The sequence below is a fragment of the Drosophila sulfurigaster genome, chromosome 2L (genome assembly GCF_023558435.1).
Source record: "Drosophila sulfurigaster albostrigata strain 15112-1811.04 chromosome 2L, ASM2355843v2, whole genome shotgun sequence".
Lineage (NCBI taxonomy): Eukaryota > Metazoa > Arthropoda > Insecta > Diptera > Drosophilidae > Drosophila > Drosophila sulfurigaster.
The window spans coordinates 13,877,444-13,902,210 of NC_084881.1; the positions used below are offsets into that span (position 1 = coordinate 13,877,444).

At 38.4% G+C, this 24,767-nt stretch overlaps 1 protein-coding gene across 1 annotated transcript in view; it reads right to left on the bottom strand.

Annotated features, from left to right (window-relative positions):
- The window catches only part of LOC133845301 (probable serine/threonine-protein kinase DDB_G0267686), a 38,015-nt gene that overhangs the window by 1,682 nt on the left and 11,566 nt on the right, over positions 1 to 24,767 (bottom strand). Inside the window, exons 2-6 of the mRNA XM_062279734.1 lie at positions 22,299 to 22,422; positions 15,551 to 15,642; positions 15,351 to 15,452; positions 8,430 to 8,531; positions 7,744 to 8,351 (exon numbers count right to left, since the gene is read on the bottom strand). Of these exons, the coding sequence (XP_062135718.1) occupies positions 7,744 to 8,351; positions 8,430 to 8,531; positions 15,351 to 15,452; positions 15,551 to 15,642; positions 22,299 to 22,395 (1,001 nt within the window). The 5' untranslated portion in view covers positions 22,396 to 22,422. The remainder of the gene's footprint in view (positions 1 to 7,743; positions 8,352 to 8,429; positions 8,532 to 15,350; positions 15,453 to 15,550; positions 15,643 to 22,298; positions 22,423 to 24,767) is intronic.

The window sequence follows — 24,767 nt, forward strand, 5'->3', positions numbered from 1 at the left end:
CTATGTAATATACAAGCATTAAACTATTAACTAACTTTTCACACTTTTTTCATAGCTTTCAATTTAGTTGAATTATTTTTCTTTAATAAACACCGATTTATATTCATTTATCATTAACATATATCATTCATAAAGACTCTTTATCTTGCTCTGCTTTCTTTCTTCCTAATAAAAATAGAGATCATTTCATTTAATCTTCTCAATATTCTCAATTTGTATTCCTTAATAAAGACAATTTCTCCGCATGAATCATCGCTTCAGGGCGACCATGTGAAAGTAATGACCGCTTTAGCCTTTCTCTATTCCATTCAGACAGCTAAAGCTGTTGATGAAACTGTATCACAAAACACCCAACGCGATGCGTCGGAGCAGCAAACAAACAGCACGCAAATAGAGTTTTAATTAACGCTTAATTGAAATAAATTAAAACATTTTTATGCGTAATTGCATTATTATTAATAAACCTAAATATGTTGCATATGTGTAGCGGCTGTTGTTGCCCGTTGCCTGTTGCCCAATGTTATTGGAGTCGTCTAGGCCCGTTCCCATTTTAATTGAATGAAATATAGCGCTTAGGTCACATTCCAACACCCTTTTCCCGCTCTTCGTAAGCCTACAGTTAATGCAATTTAAAAATTTTAATTGATAAGCGAGCCAAACAAACAACAACATACATACATAGATAAATTGTTTGCCTCACATAATCCATTAATAAAATTATTATCGTTTTTACTAGTCATAATTGTTGACATTATTTTCACCCGCTTCATCATGAGATATGAGATGAGAATGAGAATGAGAGAAAGAGCGTATAAAAAATGCAATTTCCATTTATTCCAATTCACACTAAGCTTTTCAACGGGCAACAGGATTTGTGGGCCACGTTGCGAATGTGTCCAAAATTTAATAATTCTTAGTGCGGCCTAACTCGACATTCAGGCAGGCAGCAACTCGACTCGGGGGATAAGTGAGAGAAGGGGAGTGGAGAGAAGAGCTACACAAATCTCTGAATGCTAATCGAGTTGCGTTGTGGCCAAAACGAGAGCCAGGACTGAATGTCGCGACCACAGCCATTTGGGCCACAGTCGTCGCGGCTGACGCTTTTAATTCTTTTCACTTTTTTCCCTCTCACGCTTTTTCCCACTCAAAAACTTCATGTTTTTTCTTTATTTTTTTTTTAGTCCGTCCTTGCCCTGCTTTTGTGCCTATTCTGATTTTTGAGATTTTGACTGCTTTTTGGCTTTTCTGTTGTTGATAGTGGAGGAGGAAATGAGAATGGGAATGGGAGAATGGTTGGTCACTATTTTTGCGGCATGAAACAGAATTTTGTATGTAGCGAATGCGTAATTTTTCATCTTTTCCCTCAGTTTTCGTATTTCATTTTTTTGATCTATTTTTTTGTTGATAAATTTTTAAGGCATTTTTAAGCTGTATTGTACAAAGATTGAAAGGGCATTAGTTAGATTGGGCTAACGTTGAGGTCAAACAAAAAAATGAGCAAAACGATGTGGAAAGTGAAGATATCAATTATTATAAAGAGATGGGTTTCAAATTTTCAAGACCTAAATCTTATTTAATAATGGGAAATAACAGATTTTTAGTTATTATTTGTTGAAGAAGAAAGTTCTATTAGAAAAATGTTTAAATTGTTAATGGTTTTTTAGAAATCAATTAAATATTTCTTGCATAAATGTGTCTATCTATAAAAATCTGAGTTTACCCCCATATCATAATTGCTGATGATGAAAAACTGCAATTTCATTTTCTACTCTGTTTGTGAATTAGTTTGGTATGCAGACGTTGCAGGCAATTAGGCCAAAAGCAAAAAGCAAAAGTCCAAGCTCAAGAGAATGAGACAGGGGAGAGTGTCGGAGCAGACGAAAGAGAGGGAGAATGTGTACAGTCTGCAGCAGTGGCAGTTCTATTTGCTGTCTCAGTCGAGCTGCCAACTCGTTGCGAAAAAAGCAGGTAAACTTAAATGTTTGCGTATAATTAAGCACTCATCCTTTGGTCGTAATTAAATTTTGCATGTGCACATCCAACAGCTAACTGCGTCTGTGTGTGTGTGTGTGTGTGTGTGTGTGTATACATAGATGTGTGTATGTGTGTCTGAGACTGGCAAAAATGTTGCAAGAACGTCGCTTGGCCGCAGGCAGCGTCCATGCTGTTTGACTGTTCTCCTCTGCGTGCCCTCCTCTGCGCTTCTCCTCTGCCTTGTAGTCAGCTGTCGCCGCCTTAATTGCAACACTCAACAAACGTGCCCAGTCAGAGATTCGCTGCTCTCGCACTCCTAATTAAGACATTCAGCAGCTCGAGTGTTGTCGTTGAGCTCGTTAGTTAGTACATAACTTTTGCTCTGGGCCAGAAAAGCCGCGACACAAAAAGGGGGGGCATCCAAAGGGGTTGCAGACGTAGAGGAGAGAGCGGGGAGATGTGCTGGCTCTCGCACGTTTGTCAATGTCAGACTCACCTCAGCTTGGCACAAAGTTTTCTTTAAATTTTCGCACTTTTCACAGATTGCCTTCTGCCAAGGATAAAGTTTGTTGCCAACTTGGCTTAATGAATTTTTACACATGTTCCCCCGCCGCACTCGCATGCTTCTCCCCTGCACTTCTTCTACTTTTTTTGAGGGGTGCTACCGCAAGCAGCTTCGCATAATTTTTCTGGCAAACATTTTAATGCTTTACGCAATTCTAACAAATTAAACTCGAGCAATCAACACCTCAATGGCTTAGCTCCACCCAACTTTCCCTCTACCCATACACTTTACTCCGCTGCCACTCAACACACATCACAGCCAAACTCAATTTCCGCAAAGTGTTTGCCCTGGCAAAAGTTTCTTTTTTGTAGAATACCCTTTAGACAATATAGAAGGACTGTTGAGGTTGTACTATAAACTTAAAAGTAACTTTAATATAATCGAAAGTTGAGTTCAACAATTTTCTTTCCCTTAATTATTTATATTTATTTTTATAATGCATACTTAATTTGGTAGATATTTATTTCCTAACTATATACATTTCATTATTATAAATAATTATTATCATTGCATAAATTAGTAAATTTACAGGATATTCTTTAGTGCCTCGAAATTAAAGCATAAAAGCTTATTTTAGCAGCAACCTTTAGCCAAAATTATTTCCTACTTCCGACCCAAGCAGCCGAAATCAACAACGCGAAAGCGAGCATTATGAACATTATATGCTTATTATATTAGGCAACCCAAAGTCGTTGTTGTTGTTGATGCTGCTGTGGGTGGAACGAGAAGCGCCGCCTTCCCTCTCCCTTACCCATTCCCCTTGATTGTGCGCGAGGCAGCGGCTTATTTTAATTGCATGATGAATATTAAAATATTTGTCTAATTTATTATTCAAGCATTCGTGCGCGCAAACATCAACGACCCAAACAGACAACAGACAACAAGCGAACGAGTCGAGTCGAGTCGAGTCAACTGTAAATACTCGCACACATCAATTTAAGCATATACACATCATAGTATATATATTATACTAAGTATATACTAATAAATCGGTATGTGTTTTGGCAACATTATTTGGTTTTTGGCCTCTTGTTGAGTCATGCGCCTGCTTACATATTTAAGCAGCTCACAATTCTCCCTCCCATCTGCATTCCCCCCATCTCCCCTGGCCATTGGAACTCCTAATTACGCATTTAGTTATTTGTGCATAAAATATTTGGGGCCAGCATCAAGTTTTGGCTAACATTTTCGGGTTAAGTAGTTTGCAAATGCATGATGATGCACTGGCATTTAATTAACCTAATTTCCTGTATCCAAATAGCTGAAATTTAAATTTTCGTACTATTCTACGAATTCCAAAGTACTCAAGACAACTTAAAGTTGACTCGTAATTTTAACCTCTATACTTTGTACAATATTTTAAAAGAGATATTTTATATTCAAATAAATGGATACATTGCAAATATTCAACTGAATATCAATCAATTCAAGGTGAGTGCTCTGAGTACACTTCCCTTCCACTTTAAACGAACTGATGTTCGAAAATCAATAAAACATGAAAAATGTTCAAACTGAAGATCTGTTAACCTGTTTAATGCTATTTCACATTAATTGTTAATTGTCAAATTGTCAATGAAATGTTGAATAATGTGGAATTATTAAAGTTCAACAGCTGACAGTTGTATAACTCTTTTTTTTTTGTTTTTTATTAATAAAGCGATTGTAGGTCATTATTATGGTCATTTGTAACTATACAAAAATTATTATTATCATTCTACAATCGCGATAATTCCAATAATTCATGAATAGCATGACGTGCAAATTTAATAATTATTCACTTTTTAAGAGACTTAATGAAGTGGTTTTGTTGTTTTGTGAATTTATCAAACTATTTTTAGATTTAAGAGTTTATGAAGATAATATCATACATATAAAATAATAAAAAAAAATATATAACAAAAGAAATCAAATGCTGATTTCAAATGTTTATCTTCTAATGTAAATTTCACGATTATAATAATATTAATATATTTGTTTTTGATTCAGAAAACTTTATAGCTCTATTCTTTACAGCATTACGAAAATAATAATGTTAATATGTATGCTTTTTATTCTAAAAACTTCATAGCCTCATTCTTTACAGCATTACTAATAATTAAACACATTCTGCATAGATAATTATCTTTGTCAAACTGACGTCAGTCAGAACATACGTTAAGTTCCAGGCGAATGATTGAACTATGTGTTTTACATAAAATATACGAGAAGTGAGAAAGAAATCTGCAGAATAAGATAAATAAATGTTGCTCGAGATAGTTCTCTGAGTGCATATCTAATGTGATGATAAATGCTTGCGATGAAACGCTCGAGTTGCGATGAAGCAAAGAAAATGGCAGCAAACACACACACATACAGATTCACACACATGCAGAGGATATCCGGTTGAAGGCATTTGAATAACAATGGGAAAACTTATCAAACGATATCAAAGTGCTGAGCAGCAATTGGCATTAGCATATAGCGCACAAAAGTCGGAATTGATTTGGTCAACCGTTACAACAACAACAACAACAACAACGCAACTAAAAGTGGGCAATGATTCAGCTGGAACAGCATCATCATCAGTTATCCTGCTGCCCGCCCAGTGGGTTGTCTCCTCTTCCCCTCAAGCACTTGGCTTGTCAGCTACTGCTGCTGTGCTATTATATCCTGATCCACTTCCTGATTTTTGATGTTGTGTTTTTTATTGTGGTGTGACGCTTCGTTGTTGTTGTTGTTGTTGTTGTCTGGACGCGTTGACATGTGAGCTAAAAGAATTGCGGACAAGTATTTGTGTTTTTTTGGCCGCCCGTCGCCTTTTTGCCGGCTGATGAGACCGCCCATTGTTAACCGGCACACTCCATCCCATCCCTTCCATCCCAGTCACCTCCCTCTGCCCACACACTGCTCGCAATTTGGTGGCAAAAAACACACACACAGGGCAATCGCCTTTTGTCGGGCGTGGCATATGGTTACATTGGATTCACAACAAAACACCAAGCACAAAACAGAAAACACGAAACACCCTCATTTACGCCCAATTAAATTTTCAAGTTGCTTTTTATGAACCACACTTAAGTATTTCACATTTACGGTGTTTGCACAGCAATCAAACGATTCTGCTACTTGAAAATTAAAAAAAAAATATGGTAGAGAATATACATATAGAAAACGACCAGACTAAACACTGATATAGATAATGGTTTTTAAAATGCTGCCTCAAAGAAAATATTACTATAAATAAGTAAAACCTTAGAATTGAATTTGAAAACACTTTGGGAATACTTTACACATTTTACATCAATTCATCATTATAAATGTGTAAGTACATTTTTTATTATACTCATTCTTCCGTGAAGAAAACGGAATTGAATGAAAAATATGACAGTTTGGATATGCCAGATCATCTAGTTTTAATAATTTGATATCAAATGTAGAAAATATGAACTCTTTCCTAAACTTTTCTAAAGTTCTCTAAGGTATGTTTCTAATATTATTAATATAATATTATTTTCGGTTGATAAATTCTATCAAAATATATACTCGAGTTAACATATAGAAGTAAAAAAAGTATTCTCTGAATAAAATATGTGTAAGAATCCGAAATAAGAAAAATTCCAAACTGCATATATTCTTGATATCACAATCAATCTGTCGGAATACAAAATAGATTATCGAGCTGATTTATCTACTTGCTGAAGACAACTCGCAATTATGGAAAGACAATATAGGATTTAGTCGGCTGTTGATTAGACGCTGTGTTCGCCTTCAGCACGTGCTTAACATCGTTCATATCGAGGACAGCATCATTAAGGATCGAGTATGAGACCGAAAGAGAGATCTGAATGCAGGGAGGGGGCTGGGAGGGGGCCACTCTTAATGTTTCCGCTGGCGCACACGACATCCGGTCAACGGATGTGCGCCAATGGAATTTAAACGTTTTTATCCAAAACATTAACTGAATCGTCTTCCGCTGTGCACGCCTGCTCAATAACCCGTAGCCCATCATGACCCGTAGTCTCGGGCACCGCAGGAGTCGACGGTTTTGTCGTTTGGCAGAGTCAAAAGTCCGCGACCATCTGGGGCAAACCCCAACCCCATCTAATAGCATTACTGCTCTCATTGTGGTCATTACAACTACCTTATTCGTATCCCCGTTTTCTGCATTTCTCGTCTTCTTTCATTCTCACTCGTAATCAATTGCTAATTTAGTCATTCCTTAAGGGTTGACAGTTATCCCGCTGCCCGCTTCTCTCCCCTAATTTGCCCTGCTCAGATTTGTAAATATTTGCTTGGCCAAATTGCACTCGAGGGTGGCAATTGTTTTGGCCTCTGTTTTCATTTCCATTCATAGCTACTGCATCTATTTTTTTTCCTGCCAGTTGTCATTGTTGTTGTCAAATTGACGACAAAATGCGACACTTGCCATAAATTTATTGTTTGTTTGTTGCCTAATGCCATTGTAAGTGGAGAGGCTTAATGACACGCAAGCAATTAGCAGATCGTTCACTTTTAATCGCTCTCGTTTTCACAAGAGGGCTTCAGATCGAAAGATTGGACATGTGTAAACACATGGGAGTGTGCCGCGTGTTATGGATAGCAATCATTTCAGCCGAGGACCAAAAACTAATTAGCTTATGACGCACAAGGCTTATGCCCATAACTGTGACTAACGAAATACTTCAAGAAAATGTTCTTGCTCCGAAGAATAAATACAATCTAATTGTCTTGAAAGTGAATTGTTCAAATAGAGTCTTCTTAAAAAGAAAAGTGAAGTGCCCTGGATTCTTTTGTTTGCGTAAACTTAAACACTATTTTCTTAACTTCAAAATATTCTTCAAAATCTTTTCAAATTTCCGTAATTAAAATGGTTTTTAAACATAATAAAATAATAGTTTTTTCAATGATTTACCAAATTATTCTCTCGTGATAATTTCTCCAAATCCAACTTAAGAAATTGACAAACTTAATACCTAATACTAAATACTTTTTTTAATAAACACTACTTTACTAATAGGAATGACTAATATATTAATCATTGCACTGACTAAATACATGTATACAAAATCTATAATGGATTGTTTCAATGTTGTAAAGAATTTTACAACAAAATTGTATTAGTTTTAGGTTCTCGTAAAGAGTTGAAATGTAGACTACACTTTTTGATTTTGATACCCAATAATACTGATTAAAACCGTAAAATATATTTGTTGTATAGTACTTACGTATCGTTGGCGACGCTGCCGGCGCCGAAGCTGCCAAAAATGTGACTGCCAAAGGCCGCAGCTGCAGCTGCCGAATGGGGCAGCTGAGCGGAGTGCGGAGTTGTTGGCGTCGGTGTCGGAGTGGGGGTCGACGATGCCGAGTTGTTCGATGAGGCAGCCATGCGGGAGCCCGTGGTCAACGATATGGGGCCGCCCACCTCGATGGGTGAGTCGGTGTTGCGCGAATTCGATGGACTGCTAGGTGCCATGCCATGGCCCAGACCCAGGCCAACGCCAACGCTGGCTAGAGGCGTGTGCTCGCGCATCCCTGGCGAGGGGGAGCCGGCGCTAATCGAGCCCAGAGACTGCGAGGCGGAGTGCGGCGTGGTGGCAGTCAACTGGGTGGAGGACAGCGGTCGCTCGTTATCGCTGGAGTCCAGATGATGGACACCCGGGGGGCTGCGTGAATGCGAATGCGAGTGCGAATGCGAATGAGAATGTTGTTGCTGTTCCATGGGACCATTTGTCAGGGGACTGTGTGAACGTTGGCGTGAGCGTGGCGGCAACTCGTCCATATCATCGTCGATCTCGCCGGTAATGTCTGGCGAGGATTCGCGTGAGTCATGCAACTGTCAGGGCGAGGCAAAGACAAAAGTAATAATTGTAGTAATAGTTGAAGAAAGCTTTGTTCCCCAGTCTAGGCTTACCTTGTCCAAGGAGCTACTGCTTTCGCCATTTTCTCGCTTGCGTTGCTCATCCTTAAGCCGCTCTGCCTTTCGCCACTTGGCGCGTCTGTTCTGGAACCAAACCTAAATGGATAGAGAGGCATAGAGAATGGGAAAGAGTGAGTGCAAAGTTAGAAAACAGTTTGGCTGCCAGCCAATTGAAAATTGAAAAACTTTTCACACACACACATAGTACACATAGACATGGCCGAGTCCATGTCGGGGAAAACAATAAACGAAATTTTCCACCTCAGAAACTTTAACAATTTGCTGTGCTTCGCACTGCCCCCGCCTTTTGTTTTATTGTGCCATCTAAGACATAAACAAACAAAATCTGATTTTCAATTTTGCGCAGGCACACAAAACAAATTTGCCCTGTAATCAGCGCCTAAATTGGTAAGGGAAAAGGCGGAGAAGAAGCTGGATGTGGATGATGTGGAGGAGGAGGAGACAAACACACATGGCAGAGCGAGCAGCGTCTTTCACTAATGAGCTTCAATCAAGACAATGCCCAGGCATTCGCTTCGCATCCTTCGTATCCTTCGCATCCTTTTGCCTGTTTGCTTATGCGCGCGTGTTTCCTTTTTTGGCTGCTGTTGTTGCTTTCGCCTTTGCTTTTAGTTCCGGTTACGCTGATTCCATGCTTAGAGCGCCCCCTAATGGGATTTCCAAAGGGGGCGCCATCTTGAATGTGTCTCCCTCTCTCTTGCTCTCACTCGCACCCAACTGTATGTTGTGTGTGTGTGTGAGTGTGTGTGTAAGTAAATTTCCTAATCAAAATTCAAATTAGACATTGTGCAAAAGTTCGCATTGTTGTAATCATAACGCAACATAAAACAATTTCAACATTTTGCGCCTCGAGGCGACCTCCCGCTATTGCCCTGCCCTGCCCTTCCCTCCACCGCCACCCCATGGCGATGGCAGCCATGTTGGCAATACCCAGACACAATGCTCAACCCCCAGACTTAACCAAACACTAACCGTATCCAACGGCAGCAGCTTTGGCTTCAGCTTCAGTTCCTGCTCCTGCTCCAGCTACACTGAAGTCTGAACAATAAATTGCGCACAATCCAACCCCCAAATGGCAGCACAACCCTGCCGTCTCTACCCCCCCAACAAAAAGCTTGACTTGTTGTTGGATATTTCTCTCTGCATATATGTGTGTGTGTTTTTTTTTTTTGGTGGTGACGCCCACCAGTTACTTAATACAATATTTATGCCATAAGCACATTACCAATAAAATATGGCTGGGCAAACTTTTTTCCAAGTGCTGCATACAACCCCCTTTTTGCAACTTCCCCCCAGGGGAGGCCTGCCCTTAGCAACAGAGATGGGTAAAACTGAGTGAAGAAGCGAGACGGATAGTGTAGCTGCTTCTCCTGCTGTTGCTGCTGGCGCTCTCTGGTTATTATCATGACAAAAATTGAATAATGAAAAACAATTGTGTGCGTCTGCCTTGACTTTTCCAACCAATTTTCCCTCTGCGCACACAAATATATTATACTCTCTCTCTGTGTGTGTGTGTGTGTGTGTGAGAGAGCTTCTTCAATAATAATTTCATGCACAATTTTGCTTTGTTTTATTGCAGTTAACTGAGCTACCAGTGCCTTCCTTCGCCAGGCATCCACTTTGCTTATAACGTGTTTCTTTATTTATTCAATTCGCTTGGTTTAGTTTCTTGATTGCTTGCCGAAGCTCATCTGCAGCATCTTAGGAGCATGGAAGAGAGCGAGGGGCGTCTTTTGAGCTTCTTGCTTTTGGCAAATTCATTTACAACGTTGCTAATTCATTTCGCTTTTGCATATTTAATTGACGTTGAGAGCACACTTTCTTCTTCTTTCATTTCATTTTCTGTAAATTTCATTTGGTTGCGGATCTAAAAATCATTGCATACTTTTAGGAGCATCGTTTAAATTTGTCAGGTTACCCCACCTGCAGTTCAATCCTAAGATTTACTTGACTTTTTATTAAATATTTTAAAATACATTTTATTCATGTAATACTTTCAAAATATATTCGCAAGAAAATCAACAAAATTGTAAATCAGGATAATCAGATTTTGACTTTGGCTAAAATGAATTTTTAGTTTATCTCAACATTTTTTTTCGGATATGTATGTTAGCTTCATAAATTGAAAGACGTTTATTGGTCTCAATAGATATATTTGATGGCGACTTTTGCTGTATTAAATATTAAGAATTACTTTTTATTCATGTTCACTTTATTCGCAAAAGAATCAACAAATGTTCAAGTTAATAAATGTACTTGTAAATGAATATTTAGTTTACTTTTAAATTCATTTCAGTATTGTAGATTTAAAAATTAATTGAAAGAGGTTTATTGATGTCAATAAACATAATATTCAATTTTTAGAATTACTTTTTTATGCATTTGATTATTCTAGCTATTGTTTGCAAGAGAAAATGTAAGAATGGGGAACACTTTGTTTTAAGATATGTCACGCCCTCATTTTGACTTTGGCTTAAATCAATTTTTATTGTCATACTAAACTTGTTGCGGATGTGGAGAAGTTAATTGATATTAATGAATATAATATTACATATCTTAAATATTTCAAAACAGTTACATTCATTTTGTTGAATAAATAGTTAATATTTTCAAAATAAAATATCTCATGATCGTTTTCTGTTTGTATTTAATATAAACCAATGTAAATGATTTTCTAACATAAGTACATAAATTTAATTTATACGCTTATAACTTTTGAGACCAACTTGGGAGTTTCTTGATCAGCAAATTTCTTTTTTTTGCTTCAGCTCACACGTCGCAACGCTTAAGTGTACCCATATCAGAGTAACGGTCCCTATCGAGGATATTGCCACTCAAAGGTTCTACTTCATATAATTTATTTACCGTCGCTGCTGAAGAGGAATGAAAGCGAAACGCCTCAAGGCGGCAAAAGTGCTCATAATTTCGATAACAATGTGAATTGGGCATAAGGTAAACATAACATAAAAAAATGAAATATAAAACAAGAGGCAAGGACTCAGATGCTGATCAAAATTTGCGGTTACAAGTTACAGAAAGCGATTTGCGATGAAAAGGAAAGCAAACAAATAAACAGCGGTAAATAAAACAAAGTTGCGACACAATGTGGCAACAATGTGGCAACAATGCGTGCAACGCAAACACACCAAAAAACGCTCACAGGGAGAAGGTAAACACCACCCAGCAGGATGGGATTGCGGATGAGGTCGGACTGGGTAATTACAAGCAAGTGCGCACCATTAGCTTCCGCAAACAGTGGCACATCGCGAGACGGGAGAGCGGACGCGACGCGATGATGATGACGCAGCTCAAGTGGAATGAATGAACAGATGTGTTAATATCAAACGCATTTCGTGAACCCTTTGCACCGCAGTCTCAGTGGCCGTCGCCGTCTCAGTCGCTGTTGCCGCAGCCGAACAATAATTGGGCTACCGCAATAGCAACACCCCCTGGTACCAGTCCCTTCACCCCTCTCTCTCTTCCACGCAGCCCTTTGCCGGAGGGCAAGCATATGCAGCATACAAGTTTGTGAGTCCTGGGCCATCAACTTGGATCAGCATTAAAGGATTATTGAGGCAAATGCAATTATTTGACAGGCACCGCCAACCCCTTCGGGCATCGTCTTGAGAAGTGGTTTCAGTGGTTGGGTGGATGGGTGGTTCAACTACTCCCCCTGTTCCCCCCCCACAATTCCCCTGCCGTTGCTCTGTGATTATAATAAATTATCAATTATTGGCATTATATGTGCCTCGTTTTCTCTCGTTCTCTCAGACTTTGTGGGCGTTGTGGGTGTGGCAACACCCAGCAGCATTGTCATGCTGCAGACATAATTCTAAACGAATTATATGTGAAATACTGTTGTAATGCGAAACGGGGTAATCGCCATGTGACGAGGGATCCCTGAGCAGGTTCATAAATATTTTGTTACGAATGAATATTAATGATTTTTCTTATGAATTGTAATAGAGACGAAATCGGAGTAGGAATGCTATTAAGGGCAAGATTTGTGACTGAACTATAAATAAGCTATATTGATTGATTCAATACATATTCTTAGACAGAAAAAGTTAAGTAAAAGCTCAATAATATATTAAGTTTCTATAGAAGTAAAGGCTTAATTCAGAATAATAGTTGTGATTATCCAAGCGAAGCTTGCTCATAAATCGATATAAATAACTGTAGTCATTTATATATACATTCCCTTTTTTACATTCATTATGTATTTCGTATTCTCTCTTCAAAAAGTAGACAACATAAGCCGTTTCATTCAATTCACTGTCAACTCACATTCATTCACAAATTTCCTTGCTGGTTCATTAGACAATAATAATTATAGTCAGTTGGCATTTGGCATCGTCAAATTGCGGTTTCACATTCAAATTTATAGACTCTTAACAAATTTGTGGTTCCGTTTCACAAACCTAAGCATGCAAATTCAGTCAGAAAACGAGAGAACGAGAAGAGAGTGAGAAATCTTTGTGAAAATTGCACTTGTTTGTGGAAATTTGTAATCATTAGCGTTGGCAATTTGTGACACTGTGCGGGGGCAGCCTGGCAATTAGCGGATCTACTTCCACAATTGGAGAAGCACTACGAGCACAAAGCGGGGGGGGTGAGGCAGAGAGACACGGCTCTCTCTCGCACTCAAGATGTGGGTGGCTGGCACTCGAGCACGTTGCCCACGCGGCAAACGCTGAGAGATTGAGCGACTGAGCAAATTATGTGACAGAAAAAACTTAATGAGGATGCAACGCTAACTAGACACGTTGCCACTGCGAGCCATCGAGCTTTGCTGCACCACACAGAACACAGAACACAGAACTTAGAGCTGAGAGTCGACCCACACACAGGTGGCTATTAAAACACTTTGGTGTCGCGTTAGGCTCTGACAATGACGCACTCAGTTATTTCCGGCACAATTAGCGTGCCACAAGCACTTGCAACACACACAAACACACACACACACACAGTCTAACCACCCACCCCGCCAAAAGCCAAAAGTCTTGGCAGTGTGACAGGTTCCCAGGCGCAACCTGATACTTTGAATTAAATTTGTAGCAAATTTCGATGTCAAATGTCCAACAATGGGACACTTGTCGCAAACACGTGTACTTGTCAGCCTAACAAAATTATCAGCCAACCACACAGAAGAAGAATAACAAAAATACCACCCAGCCACCCGCCTGTCAAATGTCTGACTTCGGTCCGAGTTTTTGAGCTCAAAAACTGCTCTTTAAATATCGGCCACAAAAACACCACAAAAATAAGTGAAAAAGAATATATTTTTAGCCCGAAAAAACAATTGGACAGACTACGGGGAAAAAATGTGAGGGAACGAAGAGGGAACGAGACGAGTCGAGTCTTTTTGGAGCAGGCTTAGTCTGGGATTTCGATAATGGAATGAATGCCAAATATTTTGATGAGGGTGCTTTTCCAACATCGCAGCATTTTCAGCTTTTCCAGCATTTTCAGCGACCACATTTTGACACATTTTTATCCCAATGCGAAAAATGCGGAAATAAATTTTATAATAAAATTTATTATGTACTTCGTTTGATTCCCGACTGACGCTTCCTTCAGTCCTCCTCCTCCCTCCCCAGTTTTGCCCTCGCTCATTTGCCGCTCACTTGGACTTGGATGGCGGGTTCCACTTGGTAACCTGATATGTTTTTCACTGTCAATTTTTGATGTTCGGCGTCTGTCGCGACGCATTTCATTTACTTAATGCGTGCCACAGTGCGAGTGCGAGAGAGACAGCGGTGTATAAGCCTGGTTGGGTCTAGACTGGCAACTGATTTTCTTGATACACCGACAATTTGCCTACTTGACAGAGACAAAGTGCTTTGAAGTTGAGACTGTTGCTTATAAATGATATTGATTGATAAATTAGCTCAAGCAAAAATAAAAATGCGCAGCGATTTCAATTGCAAGCATCAGAACAGGTAATTCAACTGGGACGGGATATTAAGGACTTAAGATGGATTCACTTTGAAATAGAGTTTCTCAATTGGATGAGGAGTTAATGCAACGCATCCGGTAGTGCAGAGTAAATCAAGACTTGCGCTGCTTTAATTTCAAATTCTACCTTTGATTGTAAATAAACAAAAAAAAAGGATAGAGAAAAATATAATATACAATATTATATTACTAAAATATGTCCTCTAAATATCTATACTTCACTTTACTTCACTTTTTAACACTACTCAACACTACAACGCCTCATGCAAGAAACCTTTTGAGCACTTAATATTTGTGGCATGCGAAAAGAAGAAAGAAGCCATGAAAGCTGCTTTTTATAGCTGTCTTATCATTGGCTGTATGGGAAACTCGTCTCTAACTTGTATATTGAAAAGTAAATTTGATTTATTACGAATATTGTGCCGGCAAGTAAACCAACAATTTGGCCAGAAGCATTTCAAGTTGCTCGTTTGTCAGTTTGCCAGTTGCCCAGAGAGTTTTCGCCAGCTTTCGCCATAAGAACTTTGCATATTTGCCTCATTCAAAATGTATATAGAATATTTTTTAAAGGCAGTTATTGCATTAGGTTGTACATGACCCCCAACGCGACGTCCCGCTCTCTCTCTCTCTAAGACATGCATATGCATTATTAATAGCCCAAACAGGGAGTTGGGGAAGATTGAGAAGAGATGGAAGAGCGCTTTGATCAGGCTGCGTGACCGGGCTAGGGTTGCCAACATTCTCGCTATTCTTGTGAAATTTGATACAATTTATGAACAAAATTTTATTTCACTTTTAACCTTTTTTTCTCTGAATGATGAAAATATGAAGGAGAGTGTTGGGCACTTTCATATTTTGCATAATTTCTAAAGGGTTGACCTCCATACAGTTGGAAAATCACAGTTACATTTCGAGTTACATTTCAGTCACACTCACCTGAACTCGTGCCTCCGTTAAGTTGATTTTCATGGCCAGATCCTCGCGCGTAAATACATCCGGATAATGGGTCTGAGCAAATGCCGTTTCCAGCTCCTCCAGCTGTTGTTGTTTGTTGGACCATTAAAAATTTACAATTACTCTCTTAGTTGTTTTCTCATTTTCTTGATATCTTCTATCGCTCTCTCTCTCACACTTACCTGTTGCAATGTAAAGGTTGTGCGATTCCGACGTTGCTTGCGCCGCACAAAAGTCTCATCATGTATGGCAGGATGATACGAGTAGCTGGTATCTATAATGGACGAGCAAAGTCAAGGAATTAGCTATACCAAAGTGTTTGCATTAGCTGGCATAATTAAACTAGTTACAGCTCACTATTGCTCTATCTATCTCTATCTTCCTATCTTGGTATCTCTTTCTCTATCTGTCTGTCGGTGTTGAAGCATAAGCTGAGAAGGCATAAGCGCCACTAAGCTGGCGACTGGTTTGCTAGGAGCACTTAAATGTAAGCGACAAAGCATAAAATACACCCGACATGAAATGAAAGTTGAAAATAACGGATAACAATAAAAAATATGTAAAAATATATAATATTCATTTAAATATATAAATGCAAATATACAGAAATAAAAATACATTGAATTTAAATTAAAAATGTTCATAAATATAGTAAATTATTAAAAAAATTGATAAAAAATCATATTAAATACAAAATATGTAAAATATATATAATATTAACTTAAGAGAGTAAATAATTGTATTAAAAACAAAATTCGATAAATAAGATCTACATTAGATAACTAAAATAAGAAAATATATTCTTCAAAGGATTCTTCAGAATTATATCTTCAGAAATCATATCGATTGGTATGTTATTTATCTACATTAAAAGTTTCATAACTCTAGAGAAATGTCAACACTCTCAGCTAATGCTTTAAGTTCAACAACTCTTTAGTTTTGTGCTCATCAATATGCCAGTTAGATGTAGAAATGGTATGAGACTGTAGCTGAGACTTTGTTCGGTGGCTGGACGTGCCTTTTTGCTGAAAGCCAGCTGTTGCCAAAATTGCAAAATTGCAGGCTAATTGAATTTTGTAGCAGCAGCGCCATTTTGTATGCTACAAAATATTTTATAACTGCCTTTGAGCAGAGTCAGCAAACGAAAGAGAAAGACAGCTCTAGCGAGGGAGATGAAGAGAAGTATGTATAAAGAGTAGAAAGAGAGCGGGAGTAGGAGGGGGAGCCAGAGCCAGAGAGTTGGCTTGTGTGGCATGTTGACAGCCGCACTTGACCCCAGCAAAAGGCTGAGAGAGTGAAAAGGCAAAAGCATGAAATGAAAGCCCTGAATTGAGGCCAAAAATTTTCGGACTTTTCATTGTTGTTGTTGTTGTTGTCGTCGTTGTTGCTGTTGTTTTCGTTGTCGTTGTTGTCGTTGTTGTTGTTGAGCCTTTTTGCCTTGTTGTAAAATTAATTTTCAATTTGATTTTAAATAAATAATTAGCTAGCAAATTGCAAAATTTAATTTTAATTTCTTCTGCTCCTGTTGCTGCTGTCCGTCGTACTTAAGCTCGCCTTCGCCCCCCTACACCTCGTCCCACTTCCCACCTCCCAGTTATAGCTGCTGCTTCCGCTACTCTCCGGCTGCTGTGTCAACTTTTTTGGGAGGCTGCCTTAATCCGATTAGCTGAAAATGTTGTTAGTACCCGTAGAAGCCCGCCGACTCTCATTTGCGCCATGTTGAAGGTCGCCATCTCTCTCGCCTATGCTCTTACTCTCTCTCTGTCTTTGTCTCTGGGGAATTCATATAATGCGCACTAATGTTGTTTGCTCACAAGTTGCCGCTGGCTTATCAAAGTGTCGCTATGCAGCAGCAATAGCAGCAACAGCAGCTGCCAGCGTATTTAAGTCTCGATTAATATTTGATTATGGCAAATAATTACAAAATTTTGCAGGTGCATTTGCCACTCTAGCCATTGCTAATGAAGCCAGAGATAGATCTAACTCTTAGTCTATCTACTGCCCGTTGCCAAAAAGTGCCTGGCTAATCAAATAGTCAATGAGACGAGTACGTTTTCGTTTTCTGGCTAGGCTTTTTTTTTGTGGGCAGGCGGACAACTTTGCTAATCAAATTTTTCGTTGCCAATAATTGCTTGAAATGCAAATGGACGCCTTGCAGCATGTTGCAAAGCCTGCTGCTTGCTGCCTGCTGCCTGCTGCCTGCTGCCTGTTTTGAGGCCAAAAAGCAAACGGCAATGGCAACGGCAATTAGCACAATTAGGTTGCCAGTGCAAATCCCCAAAGCGTTCAGCAGGCTTTTTCCTCCCTCCTCCCCCATTCACTACTCAGCAGCACACACTCTTTGCCTGCAATAAGAATTTCATGTTGAAAGCATCGACCTATGTGCTGCTAGTCCAAAAACATCAAATGTCAGTCAGGCAACAGCAACAGCAACAACAACTCAACTAACCGCACTTGTCAGGAAGACAGGATTAACAAATCCTTGTTGGCAAATTGATTCAAAAAGTACGCAGAGGGCAAACGAGACAGACAACGTAGACAGCCAATGAATAAGATTGTGAGAGTGAACGATTGAACGACTACAAAAATATCCTGCAAAAAAATGCAAATCGAAAAGTTGGAAAAGAACTAAACTGATTCTGATCGGCATCTTATATTGTATCAATTCCTACACCGATTATTTATTTTCATTCTTTTTTCAATCTTATAACACAAAACAATGCACACCGAAAATTAGTAAAGGAGTTAGAAAGCTTTTCTGACCTTGCTCTTCTTCCTTTTATCTTAAATTATTTATCTTATAAAGACTATTCTGAGAGCAAAACTTATCAGTCAGAGATAAATATATTTTTAATATCTCAACCCTATCCCAACATAGAAAGTTGTATTATATTTATACAATATGCCGTTTTCTATTTCTATCTATATCACATCGCATCGCATATCAAATTTCATTTCACTTTAGTTCTATGCACACCATTTCAATAAATTAATGCATACATTGTTTTCTTATCTAATTGCTCTGAAATTTTCCTGTTGATTAATCTGATGTTTGCACACACCTTTCGTTCGATGCCGTTTACAGGGCATAACAAGACCTCTCTGTATTTCTATGCCACTCTCTCTCCCTCTCACCCTTATTCGCAATCATTCCATCACTTTTCTCTCTCTCTCTCTCTCTCTCTCTGTTGCTCTTGCTATCTCTGTTTGCCGCCCCGCTCGTTAGCTGCGACGGTAATGGGAGATAATTCAATTTTTAAACATTTGGCATAACAAGCGAAACCATCATTAAGGGATTTTTGGTCCTGACTGACGTAGTCCTTGCAATCAGCTACCCCCTCTTTGTATCTGTATCTGTCTTTGTATAAGTATCTGTATCTATAGCTGTTGCTGTTGCTGTCGCTGTATCTGTTGCTGTATCTATAGATGTTGCCGTAGTTGTATCCGTAAGATACTTGTCTGCAACTTTTGTCTGTGTCTGCCACTTGATTGGCATGCAGCTTCACTTGACTTTGGCTACGTCTGACTTAAAATCAATTTTCATTCGATTTATGTGTGTGTGTGTGTATGTGTTGGAGTTTTCCGACTTGCGTAATCTCAGACAAATTAACATTTATTATAGTTTTTGGGCTGCAAATGAGTTGTGGCCCAGTTTCAGTGTCTTCAACCTTGCAAATTGCTTGCGACACTTTTCGTCTCACAAATTTTTGTGCCAAGCAAGCAATTTTCCCTTGATTTCCCCAATTCCCATTGCATAAGTCACTGCCGCAACAGTCCTTTGCGTCCCTCTGGTGTCATGGTTTCAATTTCAGTTCTCTCCATCTCCATTTCCATTTCTCAGTTCTCAACGACATCGCACGCGCTCGAAATTTTAAATTAGTTTAGCAATTGAGAAGCGTTCCACAGTGTCGACGAGTGTTGGAGAATCACGAATTACGAATTACGAATCACGAAACGAAACTAAATTGAATTAGGAATGCAAATTTTTGAGCTTTTTGATTTGTGTAAAGTGTCGCAGTTGATACCTCAGATATTTGATATACGAGAGCACATAAACACTGTGCTTTAGAGATACAACTTTGGCATAACTTGATTTGAGGTTTCTTGTGCGCTATCTTGACCATGGAAATGGAGCTTTTAAGTTGAAGATACTAATGGCAATATTAGATAAAGGCCTAACAATATTAGATTTAAGTTCAAGCTTAGCAAACCAACTAAAATGAACTTAAATATTCTATATTATTACAGTTGGATTCTCAGTTTCTCCCGCATTTCAATGTACTCAATCATTTTACAAGCTGGTTTAATAATCATTTCAAAAGCCGCTTAGCATTTGTAATTTGCAACAGATTTTCGCATTCAACTCATTAGATGTGGCTGTAGTTTGAGAATTAGCCAAAGTATCTACTCATAAATTGCATTAGTGACACCTTTGCTACTTCGAGAAGTCGACTCCTTGTGTTGGCTAACTGAAATCAAAAGCGACAGTTGAATTTGTTAGCTAATAAGCCACAAATATGCGTTGCTTGTTTGCCTCATCATGAGCATAAGTTGTCTGTAAATACTATATATGTAGTATGTCTGCTATATGTATCTGTAACTCAAACTGTAGCTGTCTGTCTTGTCTGTCATATTGAATAAGTCAGCGTCGTGTTTTGGCAAATGGAATTTGCACCTTCTGGGCAGCTGATTAGGGGCAAAGACGTGAGGCACAAATACAGTACGTGCAGCTACCTCATACATAATACATACAAATAGTATACGTATCCTGTCTCTGCCCTTTCCTTCTCCCTCTCAACCTCCTTGTCTACAGCCTCTTGTGTAATGCGTTCGTAAGTCTTGAGGATAATCCCATTACACTGTACTGTAGCTGAGCTCAGGCAGCCGAAAAACTAAACTCTTAAACTTAAATGCTCTGCAATTTTGCAGTCGGCACCTTTTGAAGTTTTATTGCCCTCCCCTCCGAAATAACATAAAAACTGTAATCGATTAGTGCTTTTTCGGCGGCAGGTGGCACCTTTGATTTCGATAGATAAATGCCGCTGAATGCTGACGAAATCGGCATCGGTTATCGACTGCATCGACAACGGTTATTAAGTCGCAGTATCCCGCGACACTTTCGCACATTCCAAAGCCGAGAGCTGAACACACACACAATTTGCATGCCAAAGCCGAAATAATTGCATGATCCGAAATCCAACCAAACCCAACAAATTCCCTCTCTTTACCTCCCACTTCTTGGGCACTCCTTTGACTCTGACTCTGGCTCTGAATATCGATTGAGTTGCCGCCTCGCCTCGCTTCGCTTTTTTTTTTTTATTCTTTTTTTTTATTCAATTATAGTTATATGGCAATGATGGGCAGCTTCCTCTGCATGCTCGCTCTCGCTCAAAAGGCGAAGTTTATTATCGTGAGTGGCGTGGTGGACGGGTGGAGGGTGGAGGGAAGGGGAATAGGAAATCGAATTGCTCTGTGGTTTTCTTTCGACATTTCGACGAATGGCGTTTAATGGAATTTTTATGCGTTTGCCATTCCGCGAATTGTCAATAAGTGAGCGGCTGTCCTAACTGACTGATGGACTGATTGGCTGAATGACTCGTTCACTGACTTTTTGCATCGCGAGTTATGACAAAAAATTAGTTGAAGCACTTTTAGAGAGCCCTTTTTGCTATCAATGCCTGAAGTGCAACCCAAGTGCATAGCTGATAGCATTCCATTCGTTGCACCTAAAAGCTTAACTGAAATGCTTTTCTGAGTCACAAACGAAGAACATAACAAACTTATTTCAATTTGTAAGTAAACATAAGGTAAACATTTTGAGGAGTTTTTATCTAGTTAATATTCCTAAATTTTGTATAAATTAACTTTCCAGTTCCATTTTATTTGTATAACTGTAATGGAACACTCGAATACAGTAAAGTTAATTCTCATTAGAGTTTAAAATTTAAAGAAATATCACATTTAAGCTATAGAGTTTTTACATTCGCAAACATCAGATATAAATTGAACTAAAATGTAACTAAAATGTAATTATATTAGTAATTAGTCTCATCCTTATTCAATTTACATCATTTTGTTCACATCGACTACTTTCTTAAGTATATATATCTTTCTATTCTATTCTATTTGTAATATAGATGTTAATTTATTCTCATTAGAATTGAAAATGTTTCTAAAAGATCATATTTATGATATAGGCTCTAGATATACATTTCATATTAGTAATTGAGATCAAGCTTAAGATTATTATACAATTTCTATAACATAATTTATGCCGAATACTTCAAAGAATGTTTATGTATTTAAGATACATTATCTTCATTGTAATCGATTTCACCAGTTCATTCATTAAGCTTGCGAATATTCAATTAGAACCAAGTTGATTTTCTCTCTCTCTATTTCAATCTGCAAGCCTCTCTCTCTCTCTCTTTGTCCCTATGTCTCATCCTCTCTCTCTCTCTTTCTCGCCCTGTCTGTGTGATTGATGCTAGCTGTCTCTGTCTGTCTCGTTGTGCTATTGGCACTTGTGCACACACTTACCCTCTGACCGTTTCGACACAAAACTTCTGCGCATAATTCATGCAACAAACCCTCGACATGTGCGTTCATGTAATCCGATATGCGACACAAAACCCATTCCAATGTCTACCCCAGTATATGTGTAAGTGTGTATGTGTAGCACGTACAGCGTGCCACTAATAGAATAATTCGTTAATGTAACTAGAAGATACTTTGAGTGCGAGGACGAGTCGAATATAATCCGTTGTCGACGATTATCATTGGCTTTTTATCTAAAATTTAATTCGGCTTCTATTGAGAGTTGCGATTGCACTTTTGCCAGGCACTCAACTTGCCTCAAAAACAGAGCATCTGTTTGCTAGATGTATCTGGCAGATATTTTTGTAGAAGCGTTTTAGTTTTTATACTCACATGGATGCGTGGCAGCAAATGGATAGTCCAGTGTGGGCAAACGGGGCGGATGCGGTCCGCAGGGATGCAGGGCGGGCGGGCACTGATAGCAAAACATTCCTCTGCCCGCAGCTGCAGGACCGAGCTGCAAAGAGAGAGAACAAGTACAAAGATAGATGCATAAGATACAGATACAAAGTTACAGATTGTCAATTGAGAAAACAGCGAAAATTGGTTAAAGATTGTCAGTAATTTTGATTAATTTACTTGCCAATCACGTACAATTATTTGTGGCTGGGGCGCACTTGTAATTTAAATGCAATTCAATTGATGATGATGATGATGATGATGATGATGATGACGGTGATGATAATGACGAAGACGTCGACAGCGACAGCGATGCTGACTGCAATGCGGGCCGACTTTGCGTCGCCTTTAATGTTGTCATATGCACCTCAAACTCAATTCGATTCAATTAAAGACAATTACAGCCTTATGACAAATAATCTACAATCGATTTGTGTTTCATTTGTTGCCTCTCGCTCATCTCTCTCTCTCCCTCTCTTTCTCTCTCTTTCGGTCGTTTCTCTTTTGCATTGCTTAGTGCAGTTCGCTGTCTGCATACAATTAAATTGTCCTCAAACGAATCAATTGATTTAAATTAATTGCATTTGCCGCAAAAGAGTCGCAGCATTCACTCACTCACTCACATAGTCAGTCTTTCTGTCCGTCTGTCAGTTTGTCAATCTGTCAGTTCAGTTAGCTTGCTTCATCAACTGAACATCAGTTATGAGTGCAATTGCCGCCCAGTTGGCGCCTTTGCATGTTTAGCTCTTAATTAGTCCATGAATAGTCCACATCGCTTGAAAAAAACTTCACTCTTCCAGTCAAAATGTCGAGAGAAAGTAATCAACCACAGTTCGTATGGGAAAGTTAGAAAACTTACTTTATATGATGTGAAAATGATACTTGTGAGAAGATCCTATTACTCTTAAGATTGTTACAAGAAACTTTATATGATTTTATTTTTCTTTATTAAGAAAAGGTTTGGCAGTAAAGCATAACTATAATAACAAAAGATAAAAGTATCTTAGTAAATATCTTTTAATAATTTGCATTTTAAAGAAGATGCTTTATATAAAACATATACACATACAGCAATTAGTTGTGTTTTTCAAATAAAACATATTTGATCTAAAAACACACGCTTCTTAGTTTACAATGTATTGTATATACTATAAATAAGTATATATGTTTAATATTTAAATCTTTTCATTTGCGTTCTTAAGCTTCGAAATCTGTTTAATTTTCTGGCTAATCTTTTGCCATAACTTAATAAACCCGGACTTGAGCTCATTTTGAATGTTTGAACATTTATGAAATCCTTCATTCCACAATTCAACTATAACTTCCACTAACTGTTTAGCTTTCATCTACTCAATAAATATTATATGTTCGATGCAGAGCAAATCTCTTAATTTAAGAATAAATCTTTTACATTTTTCTTAGTAAATTCTTCTTTAACCATTTAAAATCTTAGTTTACAATGTATACTTCGTATGTTTCCTTTTAAAATCTTTTCATCACTTTGCTTTCTTACGCTTCGCTTTGAGATCTGGTAAATTTACTTAAATCGATTAAATTTCTGGCTAATCTTTTGCCATAATCCAGTTAACTTAATAAATCCGAACTTGAGCTCGTTTTGCATGTTCGAACATTCATGAAATCCTTCATTCCACAATTCAACTCTAAAATCCCTTCAACTATAACTTCCATTAACTGTTTAGCTCTCATCCACTCAATAAATATTATATTTTAGATGACGAGCAAATCTCGTAGTTTGTCCGTATTTGCTATGTAAATCTTTTACATTTTTCTTAGTAAATTCTTCTTTAACCATTTAGAATCTTAGTTTACAATGTATACTACGATATACATATGTTTCCTATTAAAATCTTTTCATCACTTTACTTTCTTAACCTTCGATTTGAAATTTCTGGCTGATCTTTTGCCATAATCTAGTTAAATTAATAAACCCGGACTTGAGCTGATTTTGCATGTTCGGACTTTCATGAAATCCTTCATTCCACAATTCAACTATAACTTCCATTAACTGTTTAGCTCTCATCCACTCAATAAATATTATATGTTAGATGCAGAGCAAATCTCGCAGTTTGTCCACAACAACTTGCGCACAATAAACTATTTAAAATGCTACTCCAAATAGCGTGCCATTAAAATTTCAAAAATCAATTTCAGAAATAGCATTTTGATTTGATTTACATTTAACACCCCGGGGTCAGTCAACACGATGCGACTGCGACTGCGAATACGTTGTGAATGTGTGCGAATACTCACACATACATATGATACATATTATGGGCAAAAACAAGCTACTCTCCGGGTAATATGCATAGCTGGGCCCCTTTGGGCCACACCATTAAGCCGTAGTTGGAACGGAAACAGTGCCCGCAAAATGTGCATGGACCG